A 25,939-nucleotide genomic window follows, 5' to 3' on the forward strand; every position below is an offset into this window, starting at 1 on the left:
GGACCCGGTCCGTTTGTGGACCGGGTCAATTTTTTAGACTGGGTATTAAAAGGATGGACTAGTGAATTAAAACATAGACTGGTCTAAAAATTGAGATAAAAAAATATGGTCTAGTCCAAAAAATATTAGGAGTTAATCGGACTTTGATTTGGGGTCCGGTAAGTCAAAATACGGACTGAGTGCAAGAGATAGTTTGGGTTCTGAATTTAAATAAAACATTTTGATTAACGATGCATTGAGTGTGGCAAAGTATCACCTGATACGAAATGTGCAATTGTTAAAGATCCGGGTAATAAAATTATATGATGTTGCAATAGCCGTGCAATAATATTTTAATCATAAATAAACGCTGTCATTAAAATGCGCGAAATAAAATGCGATGTGTATGTGGAAGTGGGTAAAACAAAAAAAAAATGCAAATTTAATAATACTAAATAATAGTAGCGAATGAATAGCGGTAATAATACTGCTAATAATAATGACAATAATGATATTGGTAAAAAATGATAATGCTGATGATAATGATTAGTAATTAATAATAATAATAATAATGATAATGAAAATAACAAAAAATAATTGATGACAATCAGTAATAAATGACAATAATAATAATAATAATAATAATAATAATAATAATAATAAGAATAACTGCAGTAGAATAATAAAACGTGGGTGTTAATAAAAGACTAATAATTATAGTAAAACTTAAATGCATTTTTTTTTTCAAAATACTAGAAGTATAAAGGTATTTCGGAGGAGAGGCGGGACAAAATTGGGTGTCAACAGGGTGACATACCATTTAATAGCACAGTAGGCAGTCTGTTAAGAAGGTACACTGCAGTTTCAACACATTTACTCCAAAACTTTAAGGGTACATAGGCTTGAAACCTGATAGCCCTAGCCATATCAAGAATATATTTGTGTCTCCTCTCAACACCTCCATTTTGTTGAGGAGTGTAGACACAGGAACTTTGATGGATTATACCTAAATCTGTGAATAATCTAGTTACTTGATCATTAAAGAACTCAGTGCCATTGTCAGACCTGAGGCATTTAATACCACAATTGAACTGATTCTTCACAAATGACACAAAATTTCTCAACACTACAATAGAATCAGCTTTGGTATGCATTAGGAATATCCAAGTATACCTAGAGTAGTCATCTACTAATGTCATGAAATATCTTTTATCCTCATGAGATGGTACCCAATAGGGGCCCCAAACATCAGCATGTATAAGGTTAAATGCATGAGAGGATGAAGAAGTGCTAATAGGAAAGGGCAGTTTGGTCTGCTTGGCAATAGGGCACACAGTGCATATATGATTTTTTGAGAAAGTACACTTCAAACTATCAATTTTCTTAAGAACAGATAAAGGAGCATGTCCTAGTCTCCTATGCCATATAGACAAGTCACTGCAGGACTTAGTTTCAACAGAGTTACAAGTCAAAATGTTACCAGTAGAACATTCAGTTTCCACAGCACTAAAACTATTTTTTGTCTTGTTATGTCTACAAGTACTATGAAGTACAGAAGATGGAAAAGGTGGAATAGCAACCTGGACATGATCAGCATCAAGACCAGCCTTTAGAATGTATAAACCTTGATCTTCCTTACTAATCCCTATCACCTTCCCATTTGAGAGTGCCTGGAAAATGCAAAAGTCAGGAAGGAATGCCACAAGACATTGCAGCTCTTTTGTTATTTTGGACACAGATAGGAGGTTGAATTTGAAGTCTGGGATATATAGAACATCTTTTATGGTTTTATCCTTAAAAATAGAGGCAACTCCTGTATGGGTGATGGAAACTTGGCCACCATTTGGTAAGTTGACTTTATTTTTATGCATATCTGATAGTTTTTCCCAAGTACTTAGTAGATTTAGATTGTGTACCATATGGTTTGAGGCCCCAGTATCCACAATCCATGTACTGTTTACAGTTTTAGACAAGCAGGCAACAATATTACCTGTTGCTCCAACTGAGGCCGAGTGAGCTGAGTGTGCATTAGAGTCCACTTCTGTGTCCTTGTTCAGCATCTGTAGGATTTGGTTATACTGATCCTGAGTAAAGAATGGTGCCAAGATTTGTGTGGAAGAACTAGCTCTATCCTGCATAGCAGATGATGATGATTGGTCTGTACTTTCCACATTGTTAGCAGGGGAATGAACATTAGCTACTTTCTTCTTGTACTTAGAATCAGATGGATAACCATGCAGCTTGTAGCATGTGTCCCTTGTATGTCCTTTAAAGTTGCAAAAATCACAAATGAGTGAGGACTTGTTGTGATAACTTTGATTGTTTTGATAGTTTTGGTTTCCAAAATTGTTTCTAGGCCTGTAACCACCACTAGTTTGCCCATTTTGAGATCTGTTATAACCTCCAGTATTCACACCACCAGAAATTCTTTGATTGTTATTCATATGAGCCTGGTTCCTATTACTCATAAGAGCAATTGACTCATGTTGCTCAGAATGAACAGCAGAGTTGCTAACACTGTTTCTCCTTTGGCTTTCAACATTAACTATCATTGCATATGCCTGGTTTACATTTGGTAGAGGTACAGTCATCAACACTTGGCTCTTAGCATGATCATAGGATTCATTTAATCCCATTAGGAACTGCCACAGTCTTTGTAGGTGAAAATGCTCTTTGTATTATTTTGACTCAGGGCAAGGACATGAAGGTGGTGGAATTAAGGCTTGAAACCCATCCCAGAGTTCTCTAAGCCTTGAAAAATACACAGATACAGATGATGTTCCCTAAGTTAAGGTAGTAATTTCCTTGTGTAGGTAAAAGGCTCGAGAAGCATTTACTTTATCAAATCTTTCCCTAAAATCTTCCCAAAGTTTGTGAGCACTAGAAGAGTGAAATACAGTGCTGATTAGATCTTTTGACACTCTATTCATAATCCAAGCTAGAACTATAGCATCACATCTATCCCACAAATCATGCAAATTTGACTCATAGTTTTCTTTTATACATGTACCTAACACAAATCCTAATTTATTTTTTACCACGCAGAACAAGCATCCATGATTTACTCCATAGAGAATAGTTTTCTGTACCTTGAAATTGTACTGAAATAAGTACTGAACCTTGTGTATCTGAAGGATGAATGTAGAGAGGATGATTGTGGTGAACTTCATCAATTCGTTGTGAATTTCCATTTGCGTGAGTTGCATTTACTGTCTCCGTAGCAGTTTGTTCACCATTGAGAGAAGATTCAGTCCTTGCTGGATTTGTCATGTTGAATCTGATTCAATTTGATAACCTAGATTTTGCGATAGCTTCAGCTGAATGATTTTTTCACCTCAATCACCTATAACTTCACTTCGAACCTTGAATACACACACAGATACAGCTGAATTGAAAGTTTGATTGCTCGAGAATGATGAATTTCGAATTTGAGCAATTTGATAAATTGAGGAACCAGATTAGATTGAATTTGAGGAATTAGAATTAGCCGAGCTTTAGGATCTGTAAGCAAGGCTCTGATACCATGTTAAATGCTCAACCTCTGATACCAGATGTAAGGAGCAACACTTGTATTTCTCTCTTCGTCCTCAGTCTTTTTTATATATAACTCGATTTCATAAATAAAAGAACGATTCATGATATCTGTTGACTTAAATGAGTCGTCAAAAGAAACAACTTTCAGTAATTACTAAGCGTAAATCCACATCTCAATGGAATTAAAGATAAGGATGATATACTCTGTGAAATATAAAATCTATTCAGATTTTATATTAAATGTGCAGTTATCATCAAGGTTATCATCAACAAAACTTTATAATGGTCAGTTTGGCCATAGAAAAATTTCAATTTGACCTTCCCGGTGATTTTTTGAACTCGACATTTATTGCTAACTTGAAATTTATATGGACCTCATTGGTCCATATAAGATGTTATTATTGTCGCCTTGTTTTTCTTTTACTGTAAAGACATTTTAGCCCTTTAAGGGCCCACATGTCTCTGCCTTACATGCAGTAGACTCAATAATTAATTTTGACATGAAATCACATTCCGAGCCTTAGAATGTTGTGTCTCGTGTTCTTTGCTTTGTACATTTAGAAGAGTAAGCATACATTTATTAATGCAAACGTATCTATTTTCAGGCAAAACAGTACCTTTAATTAGCTATTTTAAAGACAAAAAATTGAAACATAGCAATTTTATATTATCAATTTAAAATTCATAAAAAAAAATGATCCACCAATTTAAATATTTTCATCTGTGTTTGTGCACGTATACAACATGGAATTTTATAACTAGCAAAATTGAGAAGGAAGGAAGATATCATGAGATAATCAAAAGTACAAGGTCAAGTCCCCACCCCACCCTCTCCTTCCCTTACTCCAAAAAGGGTACTGCCATATATAGCAGCCCTCTTTATCTCTCTATCTTTCAACAAACAACAACTGCAAAATCCTTTATTTCTTTTAACCAACACAACTGAAAAAAATCTTTCTTATTTCTCTTTCTAACCCATTCACCTATAACCTCCATGAAAACAACTTAACACAACAAAAAGGGGATCAGAGAGCAGTGGCGGACCTAGGATTTTACATAAGCGGGTTCAATTACGATGTAATAAATGAGGATCATTGGTGATAACCATTAGTTTAAGTAGCGTTAAGCAGAACAAACTACCCCTTTTTTTGGGGTTAATAATGTAATCTCAAAGTAAACTTATTTTAAACTCAACCCTGAATTTTTTTTTTTTAAAACAACTTGAGAAAAAAATGACAAAGAACCTATTAAATTTTAAGAAAAAACTATCTAATTAAAAGAGTTTTACTTCAACAAGAATTAAAAAATCTATTAACTCTATGTAATTTAACAAAATTCATTTATAATGACCAATTTTGTTATTTACGAACAAAAGACGATACAAAAATGGTTGTAAACTAAAAAATAAAAAAAAATTAATATAAACTGATTAACTATATTAAAACAAACTATATGTAATTTCAACAAATATAGTTGCATCTTTTAGCAAAAAATTATAAAAGAGAGTATCAAAATTCATTTTATAAAATTTTAATTTCTTTAAAGTAAAATAGATTTTATATAATTATTTTTTATTGAATTTGGGTAAGAAAACAAAATATAAAAGGTGACATAGGAAACAAGAAAGACAATATAAAGGCTAGCTAGTTGACTACCAATCAAAAAAGAAAGACAATATAAAGGCTAGCTAGTTGACTAACCAATCAACATTAATTTATCCTTCGTAGCATGGCATGAAAATTGGCCAAAAGTAACAAATTACAGCATGCAGCGTGTGTCCAAGGTGATTCGATCCCGCATTTTGGAGGAGGAATTGAACCCACTTGACCACCGCGCCAGAGCTAAGCTTTGTATCAAGTGGATTCAAAACGTTTCATATATTGAAATGTAACGATGATTTTTTCCTTACATAAACAGTAAATTTACAAACGAAGTGGGTTTAATTGAATCCACTTGGCACCACGTTGGTCCGTCCAGAGAGAGAATAACGAAAAGAAATTTGTAAGTACATGTGGAAGTAAAAAACTAGTACTAGGGGCGAAATCAATTACAATCAACCATTTGTGGTGGGTTTATTTGAAATTGGGTTGGATTTTATTTGATCGAATTTAAATTGTGAGAAATAAATATCCATCACCACATAGTAGTAGGATAATAAAAGCGAAGCTGAGAAAACTAACAGTTTTGACCCAAAATTAAATAAGATGGGTAAATATCAAAAAAAGTACTCTCTCCGTTCACTTTTATTTATTCACTATGACTTTTACATATCTCTTAGAAAATAATAAATAAAGTGCATATTTTATCATGATATTCATATTAATTGATGTATAATTATATTGAATTTAAAAAATGATTTAGAACGAGTAATTAATGCTAAGGGCAAAACAGGAAAAATAAATTATTTTTCTCTTTATATGTGAAAGTGGATAAGTAAAAGTAAAAATTTATTTTTGAAATAAAGGACAAGTAAAAGTGAACGGAGGGAGTATAATCAGAATAAATATATCCCCTCCGTCCCAAAAGATTCCCAAGAAAATTGACATATTTTTATATTTGGAAAATAATTTAATTTTATGAGGTTGATGTACAACCACATAAATATGTAATGCTTATTTTAAACCACATATTTCAAAAGTCTTATAGCCTGTTTGGTCAAGCTCATTTTTCTTCAAAAGTTTTTATTTTTCTCAAAAAGTACTTATTTTAAAAACGTGAGTTGTTTGCCTAAGCTTTTAAGAGAAAAATAAGTGTTTTGGGGGGAATAGCAGAAACTGTTTTTCAGAAGCTAAAAAAAGTAATTTTTCCCTAGAAACACTTTTTTAAAAAACACTTTGGGAAAAATATACTTAGAAGCACTTTTTAAAAGATTGACCAAACACTAATTGCTGACAAAAGTGTTTTGCTATTAAATTTCTTAATTTCATATCAAGTCAAACTAATACTCTCTCTGTTTCATAATAAGTAGTGTTTTTAGTTCATGCACACCCTTTAAAAAATCGCTCATTCTTAAAAAATTATGCGTATTTTTACTAACTTATCCTTAATTAGTGTCTAGAAAAAAAAAAGTTCCTTAATGATTCTTTAATTAAATAAATAAAATAACTTTGAAAGAATAAGGTTAATTTTTTATTGAAATTCTAAAACAACATTTATTTTAAAATAAAATAAAAAACTTAAAATATCACTTATTATAAAACGGAGGGCGGATAATTTTTTTGGGACAGAACGAATATTACAATCTTTTTTGGGACACATGAAGTAAATATGACCCTTTTCCATTATTATATATATAATCCTTTACTAGCCACTTTCTCTCTCTATCTTTCACTTTCTTTCAACAAACAACAACTGCAAAAAAAATCCTTTCTCTCTCTTAAGTTCTTAACCAACAACAACAACTGAAAACATCTTTCTATATTCTCTCTCTCTGTGTGAAGAAGAAAAGCTTAACAGAGAAGAAGAAAAACAAAAGGAAAGAAAGGGGACGAGAAAGAGAAAGAAAAAAAAGAAATGGGTAAGTATTTGAGGAAATCAGAAACTTCAGGGGGTGAAGTAGCAGTTTTGGAACAGTCATCAGCATATGGTGTTCGGACAAGAGCTAAAACCCTAGCTTTACAACGAGATGGTGGGTCTTACCTTCAGTTAAGGAGTCGTACGTTGGAGAAACCCAAACCCAAACCACAAGAAGTGAAAAGACGAAAAGATCCTAATTTGAGGAGGCAGCTGAAAGGGCAGAATTGTAATTCTGAGTTGGTGGTAAAGGAGTGTTTGGGTGAAGAGAAAAAAGAAGAAATTGAAATTCAGAATGAAAATAATAGTAGTGGTGGTGGTGGTGAAGGTTCATGTGGAGAGAATTTGTTGGAATTTGAAGATAGAGAGAGGTGAGTTTTTTTTTTTTTTAAGGAAAAAAAAAAGAATAATTTTTTCGATTAAATTTTATTTATGTGGTTGTTGAATTAATTAGTATGCATGTTTATTATTTTCCTTCTATTTTTGTGAAATGATTAGGGTTAATGCTCTGCTTCAACATATGATAGTGCCAAAAATCTTTTTTATTCTTAAAATTGGATAATTAAAGAATCCAATTTTAAGAATCAAAAGCCTTTGTTTTTTTTTTTTTTTTTTTTTTTTGAAGTTGGAATTTTTGTTAATTAGGTTTCAAGTAGATGGTGTTTTTGTTCTTTAAAAATCAATACTTTTTATTGTCTGATTTCTGGTTTTGCTCTTGTGCCCCTTTTTTTTTTTTTTTTTTTTGGTGGGGATTCACTTTTTTCCTTCTTTTTAGCTCTTTTTTGTTTTTGTTAATTTCCAAAGAAATTAGATGAATTTTTATTTAGTTCCAGTTTTTAGCATTAGCTGAGTATATAGCTTATCCTCTCTGTTCAATGTTCTTAGGTTAATTAGAGAATCCAGTTTTTAAAAATCTTTACTTTTTTTTTTTTTTTTTTTGAAAAAAAGTCCCCTTTATATTTCTTTTGGGTTGGGAATTCACTTTTCTCCTTCTTTTTTTTTTTTTTGTTATTTCCAAAGAACTTAGCTGAATTTTTTTTTCTTAGTTCAAGTTTTTAGCATTAGATGAGTATATAGTTTATCCTCTCTGTTCAATGTACATTGGATAATTAAAAATTCCAATTTTCAGAATCAAAAGCTTTTGATGTTTTTTTTTTTTCAAGTTGGGATTTTTTGTTAATTAGGTTTCAAGTAGAACAGTGTTTTTGTTCTTTGAAAAATCAAAACTTTTTATTGCCTGATTTTTGGTTCTTTCTCTTGTGTATATTTAGATATTGATTTTTCCATTTTTTTTTTTAATTTTGATAGAAAATACTCCTCTGTTTCAATTTGTTTGAACCTATTTCCTTTTTAATCCGTGTCAAAATGAATGACTTTTTTCCTAATTTGGAAACAAATTCACTTTATGAATGATTTACAGCCACACAAATTTTCAAGACTTATTTTGAATCACAAGTTTCAAAAGTCTTTCCTCTTTCTTAAATGTCGTGCCCAGTAAAATGAGTTCATATAAATTGAAACGGAGGAAGTAGTTTTTTTTTTTCCAACTTTGTTTTCTAATGACTGTTTATTACCTGTATAATAAAGTGGAAAATGCACAAGATGATTGTCTTCTAGCCATATTGGTTCACAGGGAATTTTTAGAAGTGAAGTCACTTTCCACAGCTTTTTCTTCATATAATTTCCTTTTTTTCTTTTTTGGTACTGAGAGTTTTCTTTTCTATTCTCTTTATAATTTATTGCTTATTTGCTGCATTTAGCAACTGTATCACAATTAGATTGTTGTGTTTGAAATACACAATTAATATGAACCTTAGGCAAATTAATATGATTCACAATTTTTCATTCTTTAGTTACACATACCTTGACGTATGAACTCTAGGTAAACAAATTTTTAGCCTGTTCCCGCTATATTTATTGAGCCTGGTCTTCATTTGAACAAGTTGTGAATATTTTTTTTTTTTTGGATTGTTAGTTGAGAATATTAACTCTATCTTAAAAATGCCGTTATTTTAACGTGTTGTGTTTAAGGGAATAAAATCGCCGCCTTCCCTGATTTCCGGAGCTGCTAACATTCCCCTTTTGTTTTTGTTCTGTCGTAATTTTCTCTCCACGTGTTCGAAATCGCATAGTAAATGAAGTATTTGTATTCTCGTAAGAGCCAAGAATTGTGGTTTTATGAAAATTTGCATGTTCTTTCCCGGTTTGGTTAATTACTCGTCCCAAAAATGTCGTTTTTTCACTTGCCTGATTAACTACAATACATTCAACCAGTTGTTCGTTATACCAACTTCCTTTTTATGTTATCATCGTCAAAAAAAACCATCTTCCTTTGTGCCCTTCTTGACCATAACACCCTTAGCATCAGCACATTTTCATTTGTTTGTGCTGATTATTTGTTACTGTGAATTATCAAAAAATGAATGGCATTTGATTTGATATGGTGAGTATGATATAATGTACATATATGAACTCATTTCCTGACTGTTCTACCTAACAAAGAGAGAGATAGCTATACTACTACTACTACTAGTACATATTTACAGTCCCATTGTACATCTCTGTCATTCAAAATTCCATGGTGAAAAATGTTTATTGTCTGTACCTGCATGGTACATGTATATTGGTATCTTTATGTTTAAATTAAATAGCTGCAATATAAATGAATGTGGGGTACCCTATATGATTGGATCTTAGACGAATAAGAGGAAAGAAAAGGGAAGAGAGCTTTTTTTTTTTGGTGGAGGAAAGAAGAGCTTTTCTGAGAGCCACTAATTAAAATTCCTTCTATTAGTTTTATCTCTTCTATTTTTATTTTTGGCTGCAATGAGAAATGTGTTTATTTCAGGTTTAAAATATGAACCAGTAAATATGATTAGTACTAATAAGAGGTTTTGCACTTTCTTGTAGGACCACTAGGGAGAGCACACCTTGCAGCTTGATCAGGGACCCGGATAACATACTAACCCCTGGTTCCAGTACTAGACGTAACAATGCAAGTGAAGCTAGCGGCAGAGTGCCAAATTCAGCGCGAAGAAATATCCCGACATCTCATGAAATGAATGACTTCTTTGCTGGTCCAGAAGAGAAGCAGCAGAAACAATTCATCGAGAAGTATGGATTTTCACAACTCGCAATACTTTAAGTGTTGATTCTCAATTGCTCCAGTAGAAGCTGCACTTGCAAGTTACAGACTGTTGCTCGGGCTCTCCAAAAATGTTGCTGCACCCATATTGGATCCTCCAAAAATACACTACTTTTGGAGGATCCAATACACATCTATTAGCATTTTTGAAGAGAGTCTGAGCAACATAGGTTACTGATACATCCCCGTTCTAATTGACCCTGAGCAGCATAGGTTACAGATACATCCCCTTTCTTCTAATTGACCCTGTTTTGAAATGGTATGCAGGTACAACTTCGATCCAGTGAACGACAAGCCCCTCCCTGGACGTTACGAATGGGAGAAACTAGATCGTTAGACATGGCATTGGTTGGAACTAGATCGTTAGATATGGACATAATGGTATCAACGTCCCATGAGGGCTTATCCAGCATTTTCTTCTTTCATCTTTAGGTCTAGCTAGATAAAGAGTAGGAAAAACAGCGAGGATTGTTGGTCCTACTTTGGTGATGGGCATATTTTGTTTCCAGTCACCCATGTAAAGAATTTAGGACAGCAAGTTCTAAACTTGGTAGACTAATGATCTGTGTGACATGACAGAGTTTGTGAATTTGCACAGCAAATATAAGGAGATCCTTTGTCTAACAGAAGGGTGGTTGTTGTGTGTAGTCATAGTGGTAATGTTAGTGATAGTCTGGTAGTACAGGAGGGTAAGGGGGTTGTTTGGTTTCTGGTTAGAAAAGTGAATTGTTCATGTATTAAAACTAGTTTAATTAGTACCGTGTTTGGTAGCATTTTAGTTGCCATGTATAAAATTCAGCACACCAAGTACGGTGTTTTGTTATCAATTTACAATCCCGCGAGGGAATCTATGTATTATTTTTATACATGATAAAAGATAGACTAACTAATTATTGCATTACTAGTACCTTCGTAACTCTACTAGCAACAAAACAAACCCCCACCTCCCCACCAAACCGTTGTTGCCCATATTTGTAATGAATAAATTGAGCCTCAAATTTTACGTTCTTTATCACTGTTTTTTCCTCTATCCTGTTCTGAGAAAATGTATGGTTGGGTTTTGGCTTGTTTCTCCACATATGAGACAATGTATCCTTCATAAACTCAACTGGCTGTTGTCTTTCACTGTGGGGATAATAAGGTCCTTGTGGCTTTTAATTGACACATTGCCCTTTTTTCAGCTGCTTGTGAGAATACGGTGGGGTCGCTTCTTTGTTTGGTGGGCAGAAGGATTCTTTCTTTGCCTGCCGATCATGTCTATCTGTTAGAACTTTTTCTATATTGCTGGCACAACAGCTCTATATGATTGATTCGCAAATTTTGTTCACATACCAAAAATGCAATTTGGAAGGATTTATGAATTTTGGTGAGTGGTGTCTGATGAAGTGAATGGAATTGTGTTGTCTGGAAACTGAAGATAGTTTCCCTGTAAGAAAAATTCTCGGAGGCTGTAAAAGTATAATTCTCTCTTTTTTTACCCTTTCCCAGGAGCTCTTTCACTTTTTGCTTCTTTGGTGACTCGAACCTCAAATCTTACTTTTGGACTGTTGGAAATAGAGGGTGCTTACTACTTGAGCAATCCTCTCTCGTTAGAAAAGTATAATTCATTTGAAACTAAGAAAAGGTTATTAAAGATCTCAAAATTAATATTGGACCTAAAGTATTGTGTCTATATATATATATTCATTCTTGTCAGTATCGGAACCTGATTAAATTTGAATTAAAAAGTCTCACATAGGGAATAAAGTGTTTCCGACCAAAGACATCTACGTACCTATAAGCTCAACTACTTGCTTAGCTGCCTATATGTTTCTTTTTCTTTTGTTGTGCCTTATTTATCGTTAAATCTATCGGAAATTTAAGAGATTATAGAATTTTTTTTCCGCACAACTTTAATCATGTAATTTTAAATTTACCTCGTCACGTTTTAATATTTTCACAATTGTTGATGCCCTAATAATGCAGCACGAATTGAGTAGACTCAAAGCAATGGACCTCATAATCGAAGGACACATGAATGTGCTTTCTTCATTAATCCCAAGAAAATAAGGTTAAAAAGTTAGGCAGCTTCTTGTCCCTTAACCATTGTTAAAAAAGTAACTAGTGAGGTACTGAGGTCGGTGAAAAAGCGCATTCCTTTGGACTAAAAAAAATTGTCTAAATTCTAAAAGAATTTTTAGTAAAGTAAATCGCAAAAGCTTTTGAATGATGTCTTTGAGAAAAAAAAGGTGAGACTTATAGTTGGTGGTTATAGTGGATTTATTCTTTAATGGCATCATCAATTATGTGAAATAATTCTTTAATGGCATTATCAATTTGGTGAAACTTAGGAATTTTCAATTCCCAATAAGCCTCTTTTGCTAGATTACAAACTTTGGACATATCACTTAAAAGTGATTTCTTTGATTTTTAAGTGGCAATTGTTAACTAATTGGTGTTTCTTGTTAAAAAATATTGCCTCCCACTTTAAGTTTGCTTTTGACTGCTCCATCCCTCCCACCCCATAACCCTTTCTCCCACAGTAATTTTTCTTTGATGTGTAAATGTGGTTAGACAATAAGATTATTTCATCCTTAATCAAATGTTTTAGATTTAAATTTTAAAAATGGAATTGTCTTTGATAGGGAGCACTTTATCCTTTAAAGTGAAACTTTTCGATATAAAATTTTAATAGTCGAACCCCAAAACGAATACCGAATATTAGATAAGAAACTTTTGGTATGATATCATGATAGATCCTTTTATCTTTAACTAAAGACTTTGAATTTGAACTATAGAAATGAAATTGCAACTAAGTGTGATAAAGAGGTCAAAAGTTTATGTATTAATACTCAGGACAATCCTAGTTTTAAACTATGATTTCAAATCACATGTCCAAACGCCTACTTAGTTAAATATTGAGGCTAGAACTGACATAATATAGGCAAAACATTTCATCCTTAAGATTCATCACACTTTAGAACTACTCCCTGTTTTGTTGTTTTAATGGGAAGAGTACGCATCAATAGGTCCACTTCTGCAAGGAACTTTGGAAGCTAACTGTAGATGAAGTCACAGTTGTGTTTCTCTGGTGATCATCAACAGTATTAAGGTCAGACAGAGTCTTCCTCCACTCCAAAAAAAAAAAATATTACTGTATAAGATTTTTAGTTGGTAGGTTAAAGAAGTTATTCAGACGAACCATATTGATTGTAACCGTCGTTGATGTATACACTCAGGGCTCGTTTAGTAGGAGAATAAGTTATCTCATGTAAATGGGATTGGGTGGGATAAGATGGGATTACTAATCCCACCTTTTATCCCATCTACTTGGAATTGAATAGGATATAAAAAAAGTTATCCTACCAACCAAACATAGGATTAATTTCAATTCCATTGGATTAATAATCCAGTCCATCCTATCCCTCAGGGGTCGTTTGGTTGGAAAGAAGTTATCTCAGGATAACTTCTGAATTAGTTATTCCGGGATTAGTTATTCTACCCTCTCAAAGGGTAAAAATAACACTACAATCTCGGGATACTAATCCCCGAATTAATTATACTGCGATTTTATCTCAATCAAATGTGGGATAAACTCATCTCAAATATAATCCCGAGATTATTTATCCTTATCCCTCGTACCAAATGAGCCCTTAATATATAATAAGTGTATGGTATACTGGGGTCGTTTGGTTCGAAGACAAGCTATGCTGGGATTAGTTATGTTGAGATTAGTTATCCTGGTATTGTTTGGTTTGTTGGTTAAAAGTAACATGTATTGCATAATTTCTAAGAAAAAGTTATTTGTTTACAAAAATACCCTCCACCTTATTTAGTGTAGAAAAAGGGTTTGAGAGACTTCAGGGCTATTTTTGTCATTTTTGTTATTTTATCCTGGAATAACTAATCCTGAAATTGTTATTCCATTCTCCGCCAGGAATAACTTATGGGATAACTTATCCCGGAATTAATAACCAAACAAGGAATATGGCGGTACTACATTTTTATCCCAGGACTACTTTTCCTTAACCATCATACCAAACAACACCTAAAAAATATTAATTATAAACAAATTATTATAATTATATAAGCGTATAGTATAGTAATATATTAATTTTACGAAAAAGGGCCAAAATTACCCCCGAACTTTGAAAAATAGTTCATCCATACCCTTCGTTATACTTTAGGGCCAATTATACCCTTACCGTTATACTATGGGGTCAATTATACCCTGATGCCACATGGCAGTTGTTAGACATAAGGGTATAATTGACCCCATAGTATAACGGTAAGGGTATAATTGACCCTAAAGTATAACGAAGGGTATGGATAAACTATTTTCCAAACTTCAGGGGTAATTTTGGCCCTTTTCCGTTAATTTTATACTAATGACTAAGATTTATATATATAAAAAAGGTAGCCGGTACACAAAGCATCTTGCATTAGCAGGGTCTGGGAATGGCCATACCCAAGGGGTGTGATATTATAGACATCATGTTCTAATGCATGCATTAATAGCTACTTCGGTCACACTGAGGCAGTTTTACTGTTGCATTAAAACTCCCATCGTTGACTAAGATTTATAGAAAATAAAAATTAAAGTTATTTTTTATTATGGACTAGTATAAAAGAGTTTTTATGCTATCATTTACCTAAAAAATTAATATATTTAATCGCTTATAATAGGTGAAATTAGTTACTTAAAAATAAGCAGATAATATTCTAAAATTGGTTAAATTACATAGGTGGTAGCCCCGAGTGCGAAATATTCGGTGTTCACACATTAAAGGGATGTATAATATAGACCAATTATCTTGACGCTAGCATCAGTATTTGATAGATGATTTAACAAATTAGAACCATAAACCATATTAAATCAGACAAAAGTATATTACTTTATTATTTTTTTCTCGCTAAAGAAAATAATTTATCATTATTCTAAAGCTCCCTCCGGTTAAATTACATAGTGAAATTATTTACACTATTAGTATATGCAAAGCTAAATCCCAAAAAGAACCTCTTTCAAGGTGTGAACACATTCCATTTATAGAAACAAAATTCAGTGCTACTTTCTTGAAGGATCTGTAATGGTAGCAACACATGTCAATATGATGCACCAAATTACATGTCCGTTCTTACAAGAGCTGCCATGCATATATATAGTTTGATTGTTTTGAGGGGTGTGAATTTGGTCATAAGCCATTAATGTTTTTTTTTTCCTCATTGAGAACGACACCTTCCATTTTTCCTTTTCAATAGTTCTAAGAAAAATTCATTGCTTCCAAAATGGTATTTGGCCCCTCTTCACATAAAATGTTACTGGTCATTCTACACATGTGATGATCATGGTAATTATTACCTGGGACTCTTGTGGTCATACTTTGTGTTTTGGGACCAGTTGGAAAGGATTTTCCTCCACCAGTAAGTTCCAATTACAAATTAGTAACGATAAAATTATCTTCGTGTGATTCATACGCCATGAGTTTAAATAGCAGAATCGAAATTGTAATCAAATGATACAAATCAAGCAGATTCATTATCATTCATTGGATCAAGTTGATTCATTAGTATGATTCCTCGAGTCAAGCAATCAGTTACTGATGATTGCATCTAGACTGCCTACATCAGATCCTGTTGGAGTGTGATCTTTTCCCAAATCCTACATGACCAGAAAGCTTTGAGCTACGTTATGTCCTTTTCTCTGTATATCCAATACAAATTTTTAAGCATATATAGTGTTGGAGTATACAAGGGCAAATCCACAATATAACATGTGTGTTCGCATGAATGCCACATTTACTTTTAACCAAAGTATATGTATGAAATCCACCAAATATTTATAAGTATTTAATTATGCATCTAGTTATTATTGTACATTAATTTTAGATTCATTGGGAAACCTATAAACTTCAAATTTTGAATATGCTCCACTCTTGTTGGGACTACGACTATTTGCGAGTACATAATTTGGAAGCTCATACCATGTTGTTTCTTTAATTGTTTAATAGAGGCTAGTTTTTCCAAGGAAAAAGAAAAATATACATGTCAAGAGTAGCTAGAACAAGAGTATTGCACATGAAATGGCACAAATGTGAAAATGAAAAACCAAATACACTTAAATTTATTCTTCCTTTCAATTCCAGAACCTAAGTAGAGTACTGCCCAACCCCAATATTGCAATTGGCACCAAAAACTGAAAAATAAGCTTTACATTTAGCCTGGATGACTTGCCTTGATAATGATCAATTTTAATCTGCTTTTGAAGAAACTTTGTTGATGAAGTGGTGGTTGTAGAACTAGTAGTTTTTGTGGAAGGATCAATTTCTCCCACATAGAATTCATCTAGCATCAATCTTGCTGCACTCCCATGTCCTGCTTCTTCAAACTCTTCACTTGCATCCTTGCCTATCATTAAATTTCCATTTGAAATGAGAGGGATTTAAAGTTTATTGGTTCCATATAATGATTTTGAGTTAATAAACAAAAGTAATCGGATTTACAATTAAATATTTATAGATATTTAGTCTTTTTTTTAATGGACATACATAGGGTGTAGCCAAATTAAAGCTAATGGGTTTTCATGAACCCACATGTCATATTATAGATCCGCCCCTATACGAAACAACAAACATGAAAAAATGAAGAAAGAGAAAATTATATCATTTCGAAGAACTTAATTTGGAGCCAAAGCACTCCGTACCAAATACGATTGACCTATACTCAAAATCTGAACCCAAAACTTTTGATTAAAAATAAAAGAGTACTTGACACTCCATCTCAACTTTCCGTAATTAAAATTACTATACTTCCAGAATGTTATATATGTATATATAGAAGGGGAGGGGGTGTGTTCTTCGTTGGGTGTACCTGCTGCTGTCAACAAGACTTCATCACCACCAGGATGATCAATTAGGAAGTTAGTCACATTGTATGCCTGCATAAGTAAGATGACCCTTTCATTACTTAAATCTTGTTTGCTATTTCACAGCTTAAACTTGGTTATCTCCCACATCAAAATACTTTAAAATGTAAAAACTGCATATCATAGAAGTAAATGCTAAATACAAATTTGCTTCAAAAATAAATTAGATGATCATATCATAATTTTGCTCTATGACATGATCAGTGTGGACTTTCATAAATACAATAAGAATGTTATTTTGAGAAAGAAAAAAGTATACTTTAACATAACCTAGTTATTTTGCAACGAAATGAAAAAATTTCATCAGACCTGAGGGAAAATTCATGTGACCTATAAGTTACGAATTTGTATAGTGGAATTAACCACTAATACTTGTGTCACTGTCTATATTACATACCTTTGGGATGTGGTCCTTCCTCAGAAACTATATGAACACGAATACTTTATGCATAGCTATCCTTTAGACCCAAGGGGAAAGGGTAAAATAGTGAACGTTCAATATATACACTTACCTTAGCATTTATGATTACCCAACAATCATTAGGACTATTATGCAAAGAAACTTCATCATATGTTTTCAGAACTTTCTCATCAGCTCCCATGACTCCTCTTTAACTCTTTTCTTTCATCTGTTTCAAGCGTCATTTCTTCAATTAATTTATAGAAAGAACTGAAGAAACTGTGGCATAATCAAATTAAATAAACAAGTGCAATTATTTAGTACTACTATAAAATAATATTTTTGGTGTACCATGAAAATGATATGTCCATTTACTTTAATGTTCTGTCCGATTCAAGTGATAATTGTTATTTTGTCATAATGCACGGAGCAGAAAAAGTGATGTGTAATGGGGTCAAAATGAATAGATTAAAACTAAATTTTACGTACAAAAATTAACATCTCTATGTTTGGCTACACTCATAGTGGAGTATCTGCAAATTTAGATGCTATTTCGTGATATTTATAGCATTTATCTAGTTATATGAAGTTTCATATGAAAATCACAGAGATATTACTAACATCGAATTGATTAATTTTATTTTTCATCTTTGCAGGTGCAAACTAAATTCAACTATACCGAATTTAAGCACGAGGCGACAAAAATAGTGCCAATGCATAAGCTAATTTAATGTAAAAAGAATAAAAGGACTAGTGATAAGACTTTGTATACAGTACTTCAAATTTTGTTACATATTCACGGCCTAGTAAAATTGCAAAAATACCAAAGAAATTTTATTTATATACTTCAAATATCTTAAATCAACTAATACGCTTTATATATTTGAGAAAAAACTAGTTTTTCTAGGTGCAGGCACTCAACATCTTCAAAAATATGTCTATTTCAGCAAGCTTCTCTTCAAGTCAGCGTTTAGATCGTAACATTTTTGTACGAGTCAGAACTTATCTAACAAGAAAACTTCACAACCTTATGACCTTTATATATTTCAAAAATTTATTTGTTATACAGTAATTTCCGATAGGAGTTTGACAAAACCTTTAACATGAAATATACCTAAAAAAAGTAAAAATCCTACATACTTAACCATAATATCTTTTCCTAGCTTTATAGAGATCTATATACGAATAGCTGCATTCACCTTTCACATTTTGTAGCTAATATACATAGATAATATGATCCCATTTGTGAGATTACATTGGGCATATTATTGTTGTATATATAGATTATACTGAATTATACACATATTATATACTCCCTCCATCCCATTTTATACGAGGGTGCTTGACCGGACACAAAGTTTAAAAATAAAGTAAAACTTTTGGAAACTTGCTGTCTGAAACAAATCATAGAAATTTGTGCTGCTAGAAATCATTTAATTAAGGATAAAAAATGTAAATTTAAAGTTGAATTATTACCAAGCATGCTTTAGTGTTTTTTTTTATTTTTTATGTATACAATAAAAAAGTACAGAATAAAATAATACGGGTCCAACAAAAACCACAAAGACAAACAAAAGGGGATTTAGGTATCATTCTTTTTCAGACAGACTAAAAACAAAAGTGTATCATATAAATTCGGACGATGGAGTAATAATTTTTTAAAAAAAAGTGGCTTATATGTTATAGTAGCTGTTCCCTTAAAAAGTGGCTATTTACCAAATTTTTCCATCCAAAACGGCTATCCAATGGGCCAGACCCAAACCACAAACTTATTCACAGCCCATATAGTATACCATTTAATCAAAACCCAAACTCGAAAACCCTAACCTATCCTCCATTTCTCCATAGCACCACCTAGGTTTAGAGAGAGAAAAAAAAAATGGTATCAGGTTCAGGGATTAGTGCAAGGAGAATAGTGGTGGATGCACGTCACCACATGTTGGGAAGACTTTCATCGATTTTAGCAAAGGAATTGTTGAATGGACAGAGAGTTGTTGTTGTTAGATGTGAAGAGATTTGTCTGTCTGGTGGACTTGTGAGACAGAAAATGAAGTATCTTAGGTTTCTTAGGAAAAGAATGAATACTAAACCATCTCATGGTCCTATTCATTTTCGTGCTCCTTCTAAAATCCTTTGGCGTACTATCCGTGGGTATGTTTTTTATGTATTGATACATTGTTTAGAAGTAGCCACTTTTTGCTGGTGGATTTATTTTAGATGTTAAAGTATGTACATTTATGCCTTTATATATACAAGGCTTAATGCATGTGGCGCCCCCGAACTTGTCCCTTTTTTTCATTTTAGCACCTTAGCTAAGTGTTATAGACCCAGTGGCGGATCCAGGATTTTTAATCAGGGTGTTCGAAAAAACAAATGAACCAATTTTTGCATTTGTTCAGTGTGTTCAAAAGTCAATATATGTACATGAACACATAAAATTGACCCTAAATATACACATGTAATTTTTTGCCGAGGGTGTTCGGGTGAACACCCCGGGCCTTGACTGCATCCGCCCCTGGTTATAATGTCGTCCTCAAGTGTGTCTTTCAAACACAATCTGACTTACATAATATTCTATCTTCAATATAGCAACGTGTTAATATATATTCTAATTTAATTGTGCCATCTTTTAGCTAAGATTAGCAGTAATTGAGAGGGAAAAAAAGAGTAAGCTCCTGATTAAGCTGGCAATGGAAGAGCAGAACCAGCAGAAACCGACACATTCTTGACCTAAAGCATAGCTTACCACACGTCTAAAATATTACTTAACCTTCGTTATCACAATTTAAATTTTGCTTCTAATAAAAGTCAGATTTAGAGGGTTTGATAGACACACTTGAGGACGAGTTCAGGGGTTCAATAGGAACAATATTTAGTTGAGGTGCTAAAATGGGAAAAAAGGACAAGTTTAGGGGGCTGCATATGCATCAAGCCTATATACAATAAGACTTGAACTTGATCTAAACAAAAATACTGTTGTGTATGCTACCTGTTACTACAATAGATCATTGGTTGTTAGGCAAAAAATATTAACCATTGCTACCCAATGTATAAAATATATATATGTGTGTGTGTTACACATTTATCGGTTACTTTTTTAATGTGTGTGTGTGTGTATATATATCTCTGTGTGTGTGTGTGTTAGTTACACATTTATTGATTATTTTAAAATATATATTATGTGCTTTATTCCATGCTTATTTGGATAGTTATTTGTGTTGATTACATTGTTTAGAGAGTTACCTCTTTTTTAATAAGAGAGAGAGAGAGAGACCTATTTTGCTGGTGGATTTGTTTTAGATGTAGAAGTATATGTTATTCACTTTTTATAGTGATCCGTATGTTACCGGTTGTTACTAGAGATCATTGAAGGGGAATTTTTATGTTTCTCTCTGTGTCAGAGAACCTTGAGTATATGTAAAAAGGAGGAGTTTAGTATTGGAATGAGGAAGCGGATGATAAATGAAGCATAATAGATAACTACTTATAAAACAAAAGAGAAGCATAATAGATATTGGGGATTCACCTTTTGAATTAAGGCGTAACTAGCTGTCAGAGATGTAGATGTACATTTTTATACGAACAATGTAGTGCTCCCTTCATCTCAAAAAGATTGTCTTCCTTTCCTTTTTAGTTTGTGCCAAAAAGATTGGCACCTTTCTATATTTAGAAACAATTTAACTTTATGAGATGATTTACATCCACACAAATATCCAAGACTTGTTTTGGACCGCACATTTCAAAAGTCTTCCTTTGTTTTTTAAACTTTGTGCCAAGTCAAACTAAGACAGTCTTTTTGGGACAGGAGTAGTATTTAACCAATCTTAAAATAGTATGAAGGATGTTGCTGAATCTGTTTTAGGGGAACTGTAAATATGATTTCTAACATTTCCTTAATGCTGATGGATATGTGTGATCATTTTAAAAAGATAGTATGAAGGATGCTTATGTTAGATACTGGCAATTCCATGTTAATTTTATTGTAGTAACAACTTACCAGGTGTATATAACAATAAATTCAGCTTTCCTGGTGTTAGTTAGTATGAAGGACTTCATTAATTACTGTATTTACTTAATATCTGTCTCATTGTCCATTGATTTTGTTGGGCGTGTCGCTGAGTTTTAAGTAAGGCTTGTGTAGATAGGGCCGTCCATATTTGTTTTAATGCCTATGACCATTTTGTTTAACTTGCGGAATGAACTTGGATGAGCATTTACTGAAGGACGGCTCGTTAAGCATTAAATATGCATATGCCTGTCTAGGTGGTGAAATGTTTATTTCATATCATTTGTAATTGACGCGAGCCACTTGCTTGTTCTTTTTTCCTGATTGATTGATGAGTATTATAGTTGATTATTCCCTTAAGAACTATTATCAATTGTTTCTGATTATGTCTGTTTATTTTACCTTAGGATGATTCCCCACAAGACCAAGCGTGGAGCAGCTGCACTTGCCCGCTTGAAGGTTTATGAGGGTGTCCCACCCCCATACGACAAGATCAAGAGGATGGTTATTCCAGATGCTCTAAAGTGAGTTGAAGCTACACATATAATTTGAATATTCTAGTATCATTGTTCTTGTAAAACTGAAAATTTTGCACTTTGTTACTAGGGTATTGAGGCTCCAAGCTGGACACAAGTACTGTCTCTTGGGCAAGCTTTCATCAGAGGTTGGATGGAACCATTATGATACTATCAAGGTAAATATTTTCATCTTTGCCTTTTTCATACCCCTCCTCTGGTTCTTTCTGGCTGGTTCAGAGATATTTGACTTGCATATTGAGGGAACATGTGATAATCATGACATATTTCTAGTATGATTTTACAGTAATGATTTAATCAGTAAGCATCATTATCATTCTGGTGTTCCCTGTTTTTCCTCATAGCCCTTATTCTTGTAATTATGAGTATTAACTTCAAGACTTGGATTACTGTTTATACAATTTGTGTATCAAGCTTACATGCTTGTAAGTATGCCATATATGAATTAAGAATCTTAGTTTGCACTTCCTTTATCATTTTTTCTTCAGTGGCCCTTGATTTACAAACAGTTGCTTACTTCTTCCTTGTAATTATTAATATGATAGGAACTTGAGAACAAGAGGAAGGAGAGAGCTCAGGTGGCATATGAGAGGAGAAAGCAGTTGGCAAAACTTAGAGTAAAGGCTGAGAAAGCTGCTGAGGAAAAGCTTGGACCTCAACTCGCCGTTATTGCTCCAATCAAGTATTGAAGTTGGACATAGTCACATTTGAAGTACAATTTTGTTGAAGATTGATAATTCATCTTAATCTCACCTTTTTCTGGTTATCCTGAGTGGTGTATTTTCAGTTTAACAGTGTTTGAGTAGACTCTTTATCTTTCATTGTTTTGGTGATGAAATTGAATCTCGTGCTTTTAGTGATACAGGTGTTATCTCGTCTAGTTCCTCTTCTGTTTAACTTGTTGATAAGCTCTGATTTTTAATGCTTTGATTGAAATAGCTATTGATGTGAACATGCAAAAATGTTGGCATACTCTATTGAAGCAGTGTTAATTCCACTGTTCAATTAGGTTTAATAGTATTCTACCAATTTTTTGAGCCAACAATAGCCTTGGAAACTCAGGGATAATGTGGTGGCCTATACCCTTCCGCGTAAATATTGGACTTTCTTTCTTTATCCCTCCTAGAAAAATATCTCACTAAACGGTATAGAGCCTGTTTGGATGGGCTTATGCCTTTAAGCTGGAAACAGCTTATAAGCCAAAAAAAATAAGTTGGGGTAGTCCAATTTATTTTTTTTGGCTTATAAGCTGTTTTCAGCTTATAAGCTGCTTTAGATAAGTTAAGTCAAATGAACTCAATTATTTTTTTGAGCTTATTTTAAGCATAAAATGATTTTAAGCTGGTCAGTCAAACACTCAAAAAAGCTAAAAACAGCTTATAAGCCAACTTATAAGTCAATCCAAACGGGCTCATAATGTCGTGTGTGCTCATATCTTTGAAAAAGAATGAAGGACTTCAAAATACGAGGATTAAACTTCATAACACTGATTCTGTGGTCCTGAAATAAAACTGATATACTTTTAAAATACATTACTAAGAGGCAAAAATTTAACAGTAAAGGATTATTTGAAAAATGTCTATGTTTCTTGTAATTCGATAATGGTATTATTTTATTGTAGTTAGGAATAAGGTCCGTGCACACACTTTTCTTTCCTGATTTTATTTGTGAAATTACATTGGGTATGTTGTAATTATTTGAAAAATCATGGTCGTGAAATACAAGGGGATGTGGGGAGATCATCTTTTCACAACAAATGTTATCAGTTTATATTAGTTTAAAGTGTTGATTATGGTTTAAACTGAAGAATTAGTGAATAAAAGTTCATGAAAGGCTCACGTAGTTTAGTGAAAAAGCTCAAAGGCACTAGCAGTGAATGAGAACCTTTTTTCTTTCACGTCAATAGCCACATCAATAACACCATTTATAACGTCCCATCTTTTAATTTCTATCACTTTTAGGGAAATCTTTTTGTAGTTTCTAAATATTATTTTCTCTCCACGTTTCTCATTTTCCTTTTATGTTTACAGTCAAATCTGAATTACCAATCATAGGTCAATCAGTAGGAATTCCAAGAATCTAAAAATGTTCCAATTAGTAGTACTTGAGAAAATAAGAAAATGGATTCTTCACGAAATGAGAAAATGAAACAAAGATGGAAGGTAACAGATTCTACAAATCATGTCAATTATCTTTTTCCCTTTTTACCTTCTAATTAAAGGAATACAACTCCCTATATAGAGTTGTATTGAAGTGGGGTTTTCAGTTATTTTTTATTTTAAATCTTGTATTTATTCAGCTTAAACTTGTTATTTCCTAGTTTCTTTTCCCTTTCAGCACTGATCTTTTCTTGAAAATATGGTTTCTTTTTTCTGTACAATTCTTGTTTTCGTCTTCATGGGGTTAGTTGAACTAGGAAATGCAAGATTTCATAGTGATTATCAGTGGAAACAGCAAAATTTGAACTATCCAACAGTGTATGTCGATTCATCTGGACATGGACATTTCTTAACTATTCAATCTGCCATTGATTCTGTGCCTCAGAATAACCAGAATTGGATTTGTATTATCATCAAAGCTGGACAGTATAGGTATCACTTTTGTTTCTTGGTTTATACATTCTTTTTCGAATTTAAGTTACATAGATTGATAGTAAATAAACAGATTACTATCGGTGTAGGCTATAGCATGTTATCATCCTATCTTTCGTATCTTGATTTAAAATATTTTTTGGGATTTAAGTTATGATAGTAAATGAAATCATTACACCATTAGTGTAACTTAACTTGCTATAGTATATTATATGTTATTTTTCATGCTACCACATATAAGGTTTGTTATGAACACTAGCCTATTGTTTTAGGATGAATTCCAATTGTATATTGCTTGACTGTCGATGTCGTATTCGTGTTGAATTCTTCAAAAATATATTACTTTTGAAAACATAATTAAATTATGCATGATGATGTGAAAATATGTATACTAGTCAATTCATAGAACTTAAAAACTATTTTTATCTTATGCTATGTTATATTAATTTAATATGATATTGTGATGTTGCATGTAGAGAACAAGTGAAAATTCCTAGAGAGAAGCCATATATTTATCTCAAAGGAGAAGAAAGTGGAAAAACAAGTATAACTTGGGATGCTCATGAGTCAATTGCTACAGATGCTACTTTTACTTCTGAGGCTGACAATACAATTGTGGAAAGTATAACCATCATAGTAAGTGAAGAGTACAAGGCAAAAAACAAAAGTTAGAGGAGTTATTTACTTGACAATATTATTATTACTATTTGGAGACTAAAACAATTTTTTCTACCCCTGCCTTTTTATATATATTCTTAAAACTGTAATTTATGATACTTTTTATCCAGTTTCTAATTATGTAAATTTTATTTTATCATTAAGAAATCAATGTTTGGATCTAGACCGAAAATTAGAAGCTCCAACTATCTTACTCAGAATTCATTCGTTCCTTTTTAAACAAAGGGAATAATTTTCATATTTGGTTGCTCGGCCAAAAACCTTTATAATTTCAAGCCAATATATATTATACATTTGTTAGGCGGAAGTTAATTTTCAAAATTTTAACCATGGCTATTGGTTTATTAAGCCATAAGTGATATAACATAATTTTTTATTTATTTTTTAACAGAAGTTTAACATTTCTTATAAATATTAACAAAAGTACCTTTGACTTTTATTAGAATTCTTACAATTATCCTCCGAAAAGCAACAATAATCCGAGGGTGGTGGCCGTGGCAGCCATGATTTCCGGTGACAAATCAGTTTTTTATAAGTGTAAATTTCTTGGATTACAAGACACATTATGGGATGTTCAAGGAAGACATTATTTCAAGCTTTGCACCATTGAAGGAGCTGTTGATTTCATCTTTGGTAATGGCCAATCTATTTATGAG

At 32.6% G+C, this 25,939-nt stretch overlaps 4 protein-coding genes across 5 annotated transcripts; 3 read left to right on the forward strand and 1 right to left on the reverse strand.

The window, feature by feature from the left end:
* The first annotated feature begins 6,828 nt into the window (after positions 1-6,828).
* LOC132625744 (cyclin-dependent kinase inhibitor 4-like) lies at positions 6,829-11,035 on the forward strand. Of its 2 annotated transcripts, XM_060340336.1 has the most exons (4): positions 6,829-7,397; positions 9,937-10,140; positions 10,439-10,494; positions 10,525-11,035. In XM_060340336.1, the coding sequence occupies exons 1-4, from the start codon at positions 7,027-7,029 to the stop codon at positions 10,536-10,538; spliced, it is 645 nt and encodes a 214-aa protein (XP_060196319.1). In that variant the 5' UTR covers positions 6,829-7,026; the 3' UTR covers positions 10,539-11,035. The 2 variants fall into 2 exon arrangements, with proteins under 2 accessions (XP_060196319.1, XP_060196318.1); XM_060340335.1 differs by having other exon boundaries at positions 6,830-7,397; positions 10,439-11,035.
* A 5,081-nt stretch (positions 11,036-16,116) lies between these two features.
* Positions 16,117-17,723, reverse strand: LOC132625743 (cytochrome b5-like). Its single transcript, XM_060340333.1, has 3 exons — positions 17,585-17,723; positions 17,018-17,084; positions 16,117-16,555 (listed from the first exon to the last, which is right to left on the reverse strand). Exons 1-3 carry the CDS (start codon positions 17,672-17,674, stop codon positions 16,284-16,286), a joined length of 429 nt encoding a protein of 142 aa, XP_060196316.1. The 5' UTR covers positions 17,675-17,723; the 3' UTR covers positions 16,117-16,283.
* A 1,568-nt stretch (positions 17,724-19,291) lies between these two features.
* LOC132625742 (large ribosomal subunit protein uL13w) lies at positions 19,292-22,894 on the forward strand. The gene is made up of 4 exons (XM_060340332.1): positions 19,292-19,623; positions 21,886-22,002; positions 22,085-22,172; positions 22,560-22,894. Exons 1-4 carry the CDS (start codon positions 19,352-19,354, stop codon positions 22,701-22,703), a joined length of 621 nt encoding a protein of 206 aa, XP_060196315.1. The 5' UTR covers positions 19,292-19,351; the 3' UTR covers positions 22,704-22,894.
* Positions 22,895-24,167: 1,273 nt separating this feature from the next.
* On the forward strand, positions 24,168-25,933 carry LOC132625741 (probable pectinesterase 29; the record flags this gene model as incomplete). Its single annotated transcript, XM_060340331.1, has 3 exons — positions 24,168-24,605; positions 25,082-25,241; positions 25,727-25,933. Coding segments are annotated over exons 1-3 (600 nt in total), but the record flags the coding sequence as incomplete, so codon positions are not given.
* Between the last annotated feature and the right edge of the window lie 6 nt (positions 25,934-25,939).

The sequence above is a fragment of the Lycium barbarum genome, unplaced genomic scaffold, assembly GCF_019175385.1.
Source record: "Lycium barbarum isolate Lr01 unplaced genomic scaffold, ASM1917538v2 unchr_scaffold_61, whole genome shotgun sequence".
Lineage (NCBI taxonomy): Eukaryota > Viridiplantae > Streptophyta > Magnoliopsida > Solanales > Solanaceae > Lycium > Lycium barbarum.